Below are 12,327 nucleotides of genomic sequence, written 5' to 3'. Positions count from 1 at the left end.
GTCCTGGGTCTCATAAAAAAGCAGGCTGAGCAAATCACGGAGAACAAGTCAGTAGGCAGCACCCCTCCATGGCCTCTGCCTCAGCTCCTGCCTCCAGCTTCCCACCATATTTGGTGCCTGTCCTGACTTCTTTTGGTGATGAGCAGTCATTTGGAAATGTAAGCAGAATAAACACTTTCATCCCCCAACTTGCTTTTGGTCGTGGTTTTTAGTTGCAGCAACAGAAACCCTAACTAAGATACCTTACTACTTAGTGAGCTTTCTAAACAGTGAAAATTAGAAGTAACATTAAAAAAACCAAACCAAAGAAACTAGTAAATTAACCTCAGCATAATAAAGGCTTTACGAAAAATCTACAGCCAATGTTCTACTAAATGGGGCAACCTGAAAGACTGGCTCTTTCTTTTCTGGGGGGGCGGGTCTCACTATATAATTAGGGCTGGCCTGGTACTTGGGGTGATCTGCTTGCTTCTGTCTATTCGATATGCTACTTGAAGTCTTAGCTAGAGCAGTAAGGTAAAGAAACAAAGAAGAGTGGTACAAGTTATCTCTACTTGCACATGATACAATCCTGTCTTCAGAAGGCCTGAAGACACCACAGAAAAGCTCTTAGACTGACAAACACTTTCAACAAAGTAGCAGGATCCAAAATTAGCATACAAAAACCAGTAGCTTTTCTATGTATTAATAACAAATTTGCCAAGAAAGAATTGGAGTGGAGGAATCAAAATAGCTTTTAGAATATTGTAAGAAAATTTGGAACTAGGAATGAACTCAACCAGTGCTATAAAAGACCTATTTGATGACAACTTTTTTGATGTTGAAGATGGTAAACAAGACATTCAAAGGAAAGACGTCACACGCTCACGGATGGTAGAATTAATGCTGTGAAAATCTGTGTATTACTGAAAGCAATCCCCATAAAAATTCCAATGACGTTCTACACAGAACAACAACAAAAAGAGTAATCTCAAAATCATACAAAAACACACACATACACCCCAAAAAACAAATAGTCAAAGCAATCCAGAGCAGAAAAAGCAATGCTGGAGTTACCACAATACCTGATCTCAAAATGTACTACAGAGCCATAGTAACAAAAACCAGTAAGGCATAAATATGTATCTAGAGCAATGGAATAGAACAGAGGACCCAGAAATGAACCCAGACAGCTACTGTACCTAATTTTTGACAAACATCTCAAAGACATACTCAGAAAAAGCCTCAACAACTGATGCTGAGAACATGGAATATCCACCCTGCAAAAATCTCAATTAAAAATGGATCAGAGACCTATTGCACTGGTTCTCAACCTTCCTAATGCTTCCTCATGTTGTGGTGACCCCAAACCATAAAATTATTTTCACTGCTACTTCATAAATGTAATTTTGCTACTGTTAAGACTGGAGACTCGGGGCTGGAGAGATGGTCAGAGGTTAAGAGCAATGAATGCTCTTCCAGAGGTGCCGAGTTCAATTCCCAGCACCCATATGGTGGCTGACAACCATCTGCAATGAGATCTGGCACCCTCTTCTGTATACATAATAAATAAATAAATCTTTAAAAAAAAAAAAAAAAAAAAGACCCGAGACTCTGAAAGTTCCAGAGCCAAAACAAGATGCAGGTATAAACAAGGGCATTTGTTTTACAAGGACTACTATAGCTGAGGACATAATTTCAAAAATTGACATATAGGCACAAGTGCAATTAAAAATCTCTATACGGCAAAAGAAACAGCCAGCAGATCAAAGACAGCCAACAGAATGGAAGAAAATCTTTACCAACTATGTATCTGACAGAGATTAACATTTATAATCTATAACTCCAAACAAACATCTAATCAAATGAACAAAATGGACTGAACAGACAATTCTCCAAAGAAAAGCATGTAGGTGACATGAAATACATGAAAAAAGCTCATCATCCTTCACCATCAGGGAAATGCAAATTGAAACTGTCCTGAGATTTCATCTCACTCCTCAGGTAGCTGGATTCGAGAAAACCAACAATAACAAACACTGGAGAGAATGTAGGCAAGGAGGAGCCCTAACCATTCCAGGCGGGAATGTAAAATGGGCAGCCACTGTGGAAATCAGTGTACAGGTTCCTCAAAATACTGAAAATAGAACTTTTGTGACTCAGCTCTATCCCTCCCCTCCTGGATAGATGCCTGACCGAATCCAAGTCAGCATACCACAGAGAAACATGCACATCCGTGTTCACTGCAGCACTATTCACAATAGTCAGTGAATGGAAACAGGCTGAGATGCCTATATAGACAAAGAAAATGATATGTACATATGTGTGTGTACAGTCATAAGGATGAATGAAATAACACCATTTGTAGAAAAATTAATAGATAACATCATGTTAAACAAAACAAGCCAGAGGCAGAACAACAAATAACTCACGTTTTTTCTCCCATGTGCAACCTAGATCCCTGCACGTACGCACATGCACAAACACACACATACACAACCGGAAGGGGGCACTCTTTGGGGGAAAATGATGGATTGGAGAGGAACTGGGCAAATATGAACAAAGTATATGTCTATTAAAATACGATAATGAAACCCATTTTGTATGCAACTTAAAAGTCAATTTTAAAAAGCACAAAACTTTTGAAAGAACAATTAAATCAGCATAAAATGTGGTGCATCAAAAAGTAAAATCAGCCGGGCGGTGGTGGCGCACGCCTTTAATCCCAGCACTCGGGAGGCAGAGGCAGGTGGATCTCTGTGAGTTCGAGGCCAGCTTGGGCTACCAAGTGAGTTCCAGGAAAGGCGCAAAGCTACACAGAGAAACCCTGTCTCAAAAAAAAAAAAAAAAAAACAAAAAACAAAAAAAAAAAAAAAAAAAGTAAAATCAGCCCTACAAAATAAAATAAAAAATTTAAAGCCTTACTATTACAATGCACCTAAAGGCCTAACTAGTATGTAATAAACAGCAGACAGCAGAATAAACTAGTGAAAAGGGGGCGGTACAAGTTGAATATCAGATAACACACCATCACACCAAGACAACCAGCCCTACCCTAGCAGAGGCCCTAATACCTGTCCTGGGACCAGGCAACCTAGTGCTTTGTGTTCTCACTTACCCTGAAGTGCCCACATGCTTGACGCCACACAGGAGCCTTGACACTCTAGCTCACACACACTCCCTGACTCCACACAGAGTTCTTGGGACCCTAGCTCACACACACTCCCTGACTCCACACAGAGTTCCCTGACTCCTCCACACAGAGTTCTTGGGACCCTAGCTCACACACACTCCCTGACTCCACAAGGGAGCTTTGGGACTTAGCTACCACATCCCCATGGTTTCTTCACCTTACTCCTTTCGAGGAAGACAGAGAACTGTGAGAGGGAAACACAAAGAACTTGGGTTTACTACAAATAACACAGGATGTTAACAAAAACTGCTAGCATTAAGTTCTATGAAAGTCGCCGGGCGGTGGTGGCACACACCTTTAATCCCAGCACTCCGGAGGCAGAGCCAGGAGGATCTCTGTGAGTTCAAGGCCAGCCTGGGCTACAGCGTGAGTTCCAGGAAAGGCGCAAAGCTACACAGAGAAACCCTGTCTTGAAAAACCAAAAAAAAGGAAAAAAGTTCTATGAAAGTCACTATATAAAACACCCAGAAAAGAGCCCTTTACATTTTTGCCTTAAAAGGTGTTGCTATTGCAGAAAAGGTATGTCCTTGGTACAGTAAATACTAGATTTTTAAGAAAGGAATAGCAAAGAAAACGGAAAAGATCTCAAAGCCTAATTTGACTTCATGTTTCAAATACATGTGTCATCTTTACATTCTACAATCAAACTTCCAGGCCTGGCAGCCTAGCCTGATGCAAACCTGCCTGGCCTCCTGTGGCATGTTGGGTCTCAGCAAACCTTCCTGTAAAGGCCAGCTATGCTTGGTGTCGGCCTGGGCCATCTGAAGCCAACATCAGCCCCCTGCCTAGAGTGTTGCCAAAGTGTTGGTCATTTTCTAAAGGACGTCTTATTCAGTTGTTTGTTTACTTATTTAGGTGTGAGAACAACAGAAAACTTTCCTGAAAGAATTAAATTAACAGTAACATATTCTAAAGCAAAGAATTTTACCATGTAGTTAAGAATAACACCGAAGATCTACATTGTTTTGTGGACTCAATTAGAAAGTAGAACATGGAGAGGAAGTACAGTCAGCTAAGATGTCTTTTCCCCGAAATCCAACACAGACATGAGCCACTTTGGCTATGTGGCACTCTCTGGACCTGCAATCCAGCACAAAGGATGAACTCAATTAGACATTCCGGTGCCGACCCAAACCAAAGCCCCCCAGCAGGCTCTCAGAGCACACCGTGAGTGCCACACTGAGGGATGCACACCTGACCACTTGCCCCATGTTCTGAGATGTCACTTTTATTTATGGACAGCACTCCGGAGGTCACTTTGGCACTCAGAATACCACTCTCTGGGCTTACAATGATCTTCTCTGACCTGCCAGGGTGGCTAACACAAGGGAGACATGCTATCCATCCACATTTGAATCAGGTGCAATCGGCAGGATGAGAATTAGGCGGATCAACACAAAAGAGAAAAGCACCACCATCTAGCCAAACAGGGAAGGTAGACCACTGTGAACAACACTGTTCTCTCTAATTCAGGACCACAAAAAAATAAAACAAAATCATACTCTAGTAGATGTTTAAGGGTTTAACGCTTCTAACTTTTGAAGAACTAAAACTTTATTCCTTAATTCATAGCATTTCCTTATCTAACATTTCAGAGCTAAAGCCACATGCGGACAGAGAAGACAACAGGGAAAGTGTCTGGTTCTCTAAACTGTGGCTTTGATATCCAGTGACTCCAGGCGGGCTTTGGCTAGGCTCAGGCTAACCTGCCAAACGTCTTTACACAACAGGAAACAAACATTGCCGTGTACAGATTTTCCTATTTTTCCAAAGCATAACAGCCTGCGATCGATCCTTTTTGTCCCTTTCTATCGGGAATAACATCAAAATCATGTCTACTATGGCAAAATACACTCCTCCTTAACATTCTGCTTATGAAAGACTGCAAAGAAGTCTCTAGAGAAGCCTCCATCTTCCATCCATGGCTGCTCGTGGCCTCCTTGACCCCACTGTCATTTGGTGGCACCGAGAGGTCAGAGGTAGGGCCACACCACCCTTTCCTGCAGAAACCAAAGCCGCAGCAGGTCCCTCTGTCCATTCCACTGTAGCTCTCTGCAGATATCCCCACCATGGTCCACTCCTGCCTGTATTCAGTGAACTAGAGAGGAAGGACCGCATTAGAGGCACTGAGATAGCGTGTGTGTGTCTGTGTGTGTGTATAGCATGTGTGTGTGTGCAGCATGTGTGTGTGTGTGCAGCATGTGTGTGTGTATGTGTGTATGTGTGTGTGCAGCATGTGTGTGTGTGTATAGCATGTGTGTGTATAGCATGTGTGTGTGTATAGCATGTGTGTGTGTGTGTGTGTGTGTGTGCAGCATGTGTGTGTATCCTCTTCCGCTGGCATGAGCCAAAACAATGTCTTTCTGATTTTCCAATGTTTTGAACCAAACTAAATTATAGCATGTGAGTGTTTTAAAGGGAAAAAAGGATCAAGAAGAAAGAAAAAGAAAAGTAGGAACTTAATTCACAACTTACACACTCGCTGGGAAGACACCTGATGACATGTGTGTCTGCGCCCACTTCATTCTTCCTACCAAGGCTGGTTTAAAGATTTGCTTTTATTTGCAACCTCCATCAAGAAGAAGCTGTACAAATACGGAACACACTGAAAATATATTTTAGTTTACCAAGACACTGGGCTTGCTGACTGAGTAAGTATTTCTTGGGTAAAAACACCCTAACTCTGTAAGAGCATAACTGAGACAATGAAGTCCTCAGAAGGACACTGCTAAACAAATAGTAACTACTATTGTTAATGGTAATTACAGGAGCTTGCAAAAAGCACTCCTCGCGTGTGTTTTTTTTTTTTTACTTTGTGTGTTTTTTAAACAATAAGAGTGATATGTTTATTTTCTGGTTCACAATAAAATGCTATCTTCATTCAATTGAAAAATAACATTTTCATTTCTGCTAAATTTAACACCAGGGGTGGGGTGGGGGAGAGAGCAAGGAACAAAACGTGTTCCTAGAAACCACATCAGCAGCAGCCACACAGCTTCATTTAATTCAGGCTTCGGTAGTCAAGTCACAATCCTTGGCCAAGTTCCCCTCTTTCTGTACATTCAAAGAATCTTTATGTAGCTAAATGGACCACTAAATCCTTCAAGAATCAGTGAAAGGAAGCACTTCCTCCAAATTCTCTCTCACTTCACAGAGCCCATGCATGCACAACAGAAACCACCCTGAAAGGAGGATGCAAATCCCCTGAGAACCCTTGCACATGCAAAACGCATCCTCTCCAGCCACAGAGGTCCTGGCTTTATTTCCAATATTAACAGCCAATATTTGAAAGCTATAAAGGCACCCAGGGAGAGCAATACAGGTACAGAAAAACACATTACAAGGAAAAAAAAAAAAAAAAAAAGAAGATAGTTCCACTAGAGAAGAAGAGTGTGGCCCAGGGGGAGCCCATTTTTTCTTGTTGTTAGGATGCAAAGTGTCTTTATTCTAATATGCTAGACAGCTGTTTAACCTGTTTCTCCACCATTCGATGTAACTGCTTCAGCCATTACATTTTAGTTTACATTTTAGTTTACATTTCAGCTGTATTATATTAGTTTCTCTAGCATAGGAAAGACATGTGGAATCATCCTATTTTGGTTATCAAGGTGGGGGATGTCTACAAACTCAAGCTCCTCTCTCTTTACAGAACCTAGTGGGCTCCAGGGAGCAAGGAGGCTGCACCAGGCCCCCGCCATGCCTCCTTCATTATGGAGGGTGTGAGGATGATGTAGACCACCAGCAGGTCACTTCCTCCTCATCCACTCAAAGGACAGCATGTCTGAGGGCAGAGCTGCAGCAAGCCCTTCCCCACAGGCTGCAGGGAAGGAGCGACGAGTTACTAGTTTAAATTTTCTTTTCACTTGTTTATTTCCTCTGTTGCAGCCCTCTGTAGGAAAATTATTTTCTGTATAAACAAATTCATCAAGTTAACTTATTCAAGAATGGAAATAACCGGTATCACATAGCATTTTGCAAAACAAAATTGCCACTGTTGTATTCCACTGCGTAGACACAAACTGCTCTGGCAATTCAGCCCCGGCACTAACACAACCCAAACCCCCTATTACCTTCATCACTGCATATTCAATTTACATAATTATTCTGCTATGCTATTCAGAATTTACATGGAGTCGTATGCATTCTCGTTATCCTTGATTCAAGGATGCTATTTCCTTGTAGACGTAACTGAACAAGGAGACCACAATTGACATACTCAATTCATCTGACCAATAGCAACAATGTGGTTTGACAAAATAATGGTTTGGTTTGTTAATTTATTTAACATCTCAATGCAATTATCCTATGTTTGGACAGCCAATCCTGAAAGACCATCGACACGAAAGCTTCTGGGGACGGTCCTTGCCACACTTCACTGTAAATCAGCCAGTGGTCACACACATGTTGAGGCTATCCAAGCCAACAGAGGTGCTACCAACTCTCACCATGCCCCCCCCCCATGGCCTGCTAAGTCTCTGGCACACACCCCACCAGCTTTCTGTCACTTGAATATCTCCACATATATCAATGTGTTCTGGTCAAAGATTCTCAAATGATTAAAAACAACTTTTACTTGTACAGCTCACAAGGAGACAGCTAGTGAGGACCAACAGCGAGAAGGAAAGAACTATACTTTCTTCCTGAGCGAAAATACCCTCCTGCTCCTACAAAAAGAGTATGTGCAGGCCCCATTCAGTAGCTGTGCTAAACACTTACAGAGACCCTAACTCATGCTCAGGATGACAGCTGCTGGCCCACCCTGGAGAAAGCCCTCTCTGAGGCTCTCTGGATGAACAGAGATCTGTAGCAGGCCCAAGGAAATGCTGCACAACCAGTGCTGACCCCCTGGCAGCCCACAGATGTCAGGAAGTTGCTACATGGGTCACTATTACACACAGCATTTCTGATTCTACCACCCAAGTACTCCACAGCAGGTGCGGGTGTGCTCAAGCAAACTGTAAACACAGGGCCTGCTGATCAGATTCGGGCTGAAGGGGGTGGTGGCAAATTTATGTCAGAATCCCAGAATGATTCTATCCAGTTCCACAATCAGGTTAAAAAGGAAAGAAAGAAAGATTGAGACAGAGAGAGAGATCAAAATAATTACAATGAAAACTGAAACCAAATTATCCTGGTACTGGAAGTGTTGGTGATGCACTTCTAAAGTCCAGAAAGCCTCTTTGGTACACACCTTAAGAGGAAAAGACACTCTTCTTCACATGAGGATTTGACTGTTCTTCCTGGGAGACATAAGCATGTGCTTCCTCACACCCAAGCACAGTATTTATATCTGGGCAGTTACATACTTTAAAAACAAACTCATACTGTCAGACTAAAATTTTTAGCTGCATCTTACTTACTCACCATTATCATTCCAACACTTAAGCATTTAATAAAATGTCTCTTTAATAAATGTAAAGGTTTTATAGTAAGTTGTAGGCTTAGAAAAATACTCATCAGGAGAAAAGGTGTTTTCAATAAAGAGACTAGATACTGAGGAATCAAAGCCCAACTGTAAATACAAAATTATCAGTAAGTTTGAATTATTGCATCTACCATAAAAGACATTCATGGAAAAAAATTAAATGATTATGATTTACATCATCAACACACAGCGTAACCACAGATTTGAGTTATCTTGCTGTTCCTATGGGGCACTGGAAAGGCCTGCCCGTTCGCTCGCCCGGCACAACCACCATCTCCTCTGTGTGCTGGTGTGCCTGTACACGTACACATACTAGCCCACCAGCAGAAGGGCCACAGCTAGTCATCACAGACAATGCAGGCAATGGCACAATTGAGTATGTGTGCACACAAATGTTTACATGCACACACAGGACAGAGGGCGGAGCGTGCTTTCTATCAGAGTGTGCAAACAGGCTCAGATTAACCAAGTCTGGCCATACTTCCATCTGGAAACTATATTTTCTAACATGAGCCATATTCTGAAAAATAGATTCAGATGTTTGGAACTGGTTCAGAACAGTTGTTAGAAATGTTCAGAACAAATGAAAAAAATTAGTCTTCAATGTCGTCTCTCAGATTTTCTTACTGAATAAATATGCCTTCTAGGGGGTCAGAGAGTTGGTGGGAGTACAGAGCAAAGAGGCTCTTTCCTGTTACCTAAAGTCCCCGCTGTTTGTCCTTGAAGCCACATCTAATGATGAGTGCTACTGGGTTTCTCCCACGCTGCCCACAAGGACTTCAACCTGCCGTGAAAGGCTTACCCTGCCAAGTAGACACAATTAATTCTCTTTCAGATTCTGGAGATGGCGCTGAGATGCTCAGAGCCTTTCAGAGGCCTTACTTCCCCTGCAAACTTTCCTATCAGTTACCCAAAGAGCCAAGTAAAGTTCTGGCTTGTAAAATAAGAAGTTGGTTGCTAAGTAAAATTTTTTATCCAGTAAAGACTCTCAATCAACAGTTCGTAGCAGTGGAGTCCTAAAGTTTGGAATGCACAAAAACCTTCACATTTACTTCATTCTTGAGCGACAGGTACTCAAGAATAATATGAAAAGCAACAGCCATTCCACACCCCATACCTCCCACTGCAGCCTGGGGCTGCCTGGCCCTGTGGCCTTGCCTCCACCCACAGCCTACCTTGACTTTTTGCTGGATTTGGGTTTTGGTGTGACAGTTTTTACTTTCTTTTCCTTTGGCTCTTTGGGGATCTTCGGGGCTTTTGGGGTCTTGGGCTCTTTCTTCTCCTTCGGTTCCTTCAATTCCTTCGGATCTTTTTTGACTTTCGGCCTTTTCTTTTTCTTTTTTTCTTCTTGGGACCCATCCAGTGAGTTCCTGCTTAGTTCTTGGTTATCAACCCCACCAGGGAAGTCATCTTTACCAAAACTTTTACTGGGATCCCCTGCAACAATGTGGTTGTTTTTCTTCTTCTTCTTCTGCTGTGGCTGCTGTTCTAAGGACGGCAGGTAATCGTCGCTCTTCACGAGCTGAGCGTTCTGTCCGCTGACCTGAGTCATATCCGGCACTGGCTTCTCTAGAAAGGGCTCCGATGGAGAATGCTGAGAAACACAAATGGGATTGAAATTAGCTTCTCGTTATTCAAAGTAAAGAAAGGAACTGAAAGTCAGTGACTGATGCTTCCAAAGTTCACCCTGTACTCAAGGAAGCAGACTTCTACAAAAATGGGACTTGCCATTTTCTTTCAGCCTGGAAATGTTTGTTTCTTTATGAGGAACGCTTTTAAGTAGAAAAATGTTAAATTTGTTATGGAGTTAGATATTCTGCACCTTTCAACGGCAAGAAGACAGGATGAGAAGTAAAGCATGGATTCCGTCTGCAGAGTTCTCGCCCCATGTGAGAGGCGGTACTCAAAGATAGAGAATACAATTGCTTTAAAAAAGAACAAGTATATAAAACATCGAAAAATTCTAATATTAAAAGTGGGGGATAGAGTTAAGTACAACATAAATTTTATACAGTCATTTCTGACATCAAATTGTCTAGATTAAAATGTCATGTGAAACAATGATTTTGCATTGGCTAACTTTCTTAAAGTAATATGAAATGTGGACAATCTTTTCCCTAACTTCTTGAAGTCATTTATATAGATAGAAGAACTCAAACAGTTCCTGTGGGGTACAGTGTGAGGAAATCCTGAATGTACTAGGGAAGTGCCCAGAGCACCTTCTGCACATCAGTAAACGCTGACACACAGGACGAGGTGCTGAGAAGTAGGCTGAGATCAGAGTAAACGACGCCTGCACTGGGTGACCTCACAGCCCAGGACCCGAGAACAGGGCTGAGCAGGCACATCACCCACAGGGCAGACCATGGCATCCGAGGACTCTTTCCATCTCAACAAAATACCTGAGAACATCTGCAACTTTCAGTCATCTTCTGCCTTTTTCCTACATTCCTGTTACATGAGTGATCATGTGATGTGTCCAGCATGGGCTTCATGACCTTAACATCACCGAATACCCCAAGTTAGACCTTTGGACTAAGGCAATGAACCTTCTGATTTCACAGAACAATGACATACTAATATAAAGCAACCTGTCCGAGGAAACACAGCTCATAAAGGAATCGATGTCCAAGCTGATACACCTTAGACCTACAAAAGTAGAGCAGAGTGGAGGCCAGGCTCCCCCACACAGACTCAACACTGCACAGCAAAAGCTAAGCATTACTGTGGGCAAAGGAGGGAATCCCACATTTAAGTACAGGTAATAGAAACCACATCTCAATATCACATACTTATTGGATCCCAAGCCATATATTGAAGTTTGTATGTCCATTTACCTGAATCTACAAGAAAATCTTAGTAATTTATCTCCATCTTTCAGAGAGAAACTTAAGAGTCCCAGAAGGTCACGTGGCTCCCCGGGGTCATATAAGGGGAGACCTGAATGCAGCTTTCCTTTACCCAGTGTCTTCTGACTCAATCTAGCTTCTAAAAACCTTACACACAGGAATACTTCTAGGGAGGCGGTACAAGCTTCATCCCATTTCCCAGAGGCTCTGTGACTGTCCCCAAGACAATATTTTACAAACTGAAACACAGCTGGAGAAGAGGACAGCTCACTGTTCCCACCAAAGCCAGCCCTGGCTACTCTAAAGACAATCACATTCAATTCTTGAGCCACACCAGGGGCGAAGAAGTGCCCCAGAACCCCAAGTTGAGACATTAGAACTCTAATCCAGGCCCCACCACCATGCTCTCTGGAGAAGACACTTCACTCGACCAAAGTTCAGCTTCTTCACCTGCTAAGTGAAGGATTTAGATACAAAAGATTCTTCCAGGATCTGGGAAAGCTGAGCATGTAGCTTAGAGGTACAGCACCTGCCTAACACACATAATGCCCTGGGTTTGATCCCCACCACTCCAAAAAAACGACAGCAACAATAACTTGGTATTAAGACCAACATACATACATACATACATACATACATACATACATACATATATAATTTTTGCTGTTGTTTTCTGAGACAGGGTTTCTCTGTGCAGCCTTGGCTGTCCTGGATCTCGCTTTGTAGACCAGGCTGGCCTCGAAATCAGAGATCCACCTGCCTCTGCCTCCCAAGTGCTGGGATTAAAGGTGTGTGCCATCACCACCAGCAGACCAATCTTAAAATACATATTACCCCTTCTTGGTCATAGTGATGAGGGAATCAAAGAGTAAAGGCCCGTC

At 42.4% G+C, this 12,327-nt stretch overlaps 1 protein-coding gene across 1 annotated transcript in view; it reads right to left on the bottom strand.

Annotated features, from left to right (window-relative positions):
* Chd7 (chromodomain helicase DNA binding protein 7) overlaps positions 1–12,327 on the bottom strand; it is a 126,363-nt gene that overhangs the window by 76,084 nt on the left and 37,952 nt on the right. Inside the window, exon 2 of the mRNA XM_059253833.1 lies at positions 9,773–10,191. Coding sequence (XP_059109816.1) covers positions 9,773–10,191 — 419 coding nt within the window. The remainder of the gene's footprint in view (positions 1–9,772; positions 10,192–12,327) is intronic.

Source organism: Peromyscus eremicus, chromosome 2 (genome assembly GCF_949786415.1).
Source record: "Peromyscus eremicus chromosome 2, PerEre_H2_v1, whole genome shotgun sequence".
Classification (NCBI taxonomy): domain Eukaryota; kingdom Metazoa; phylum Chordata; class Mammalia; order Rodentia; family Cricetidae; genus Peromyscus; species Peromyscus eremicus.
This window is presented reverse-complemented; position numbering and strand designations above follow the sequence as displayed.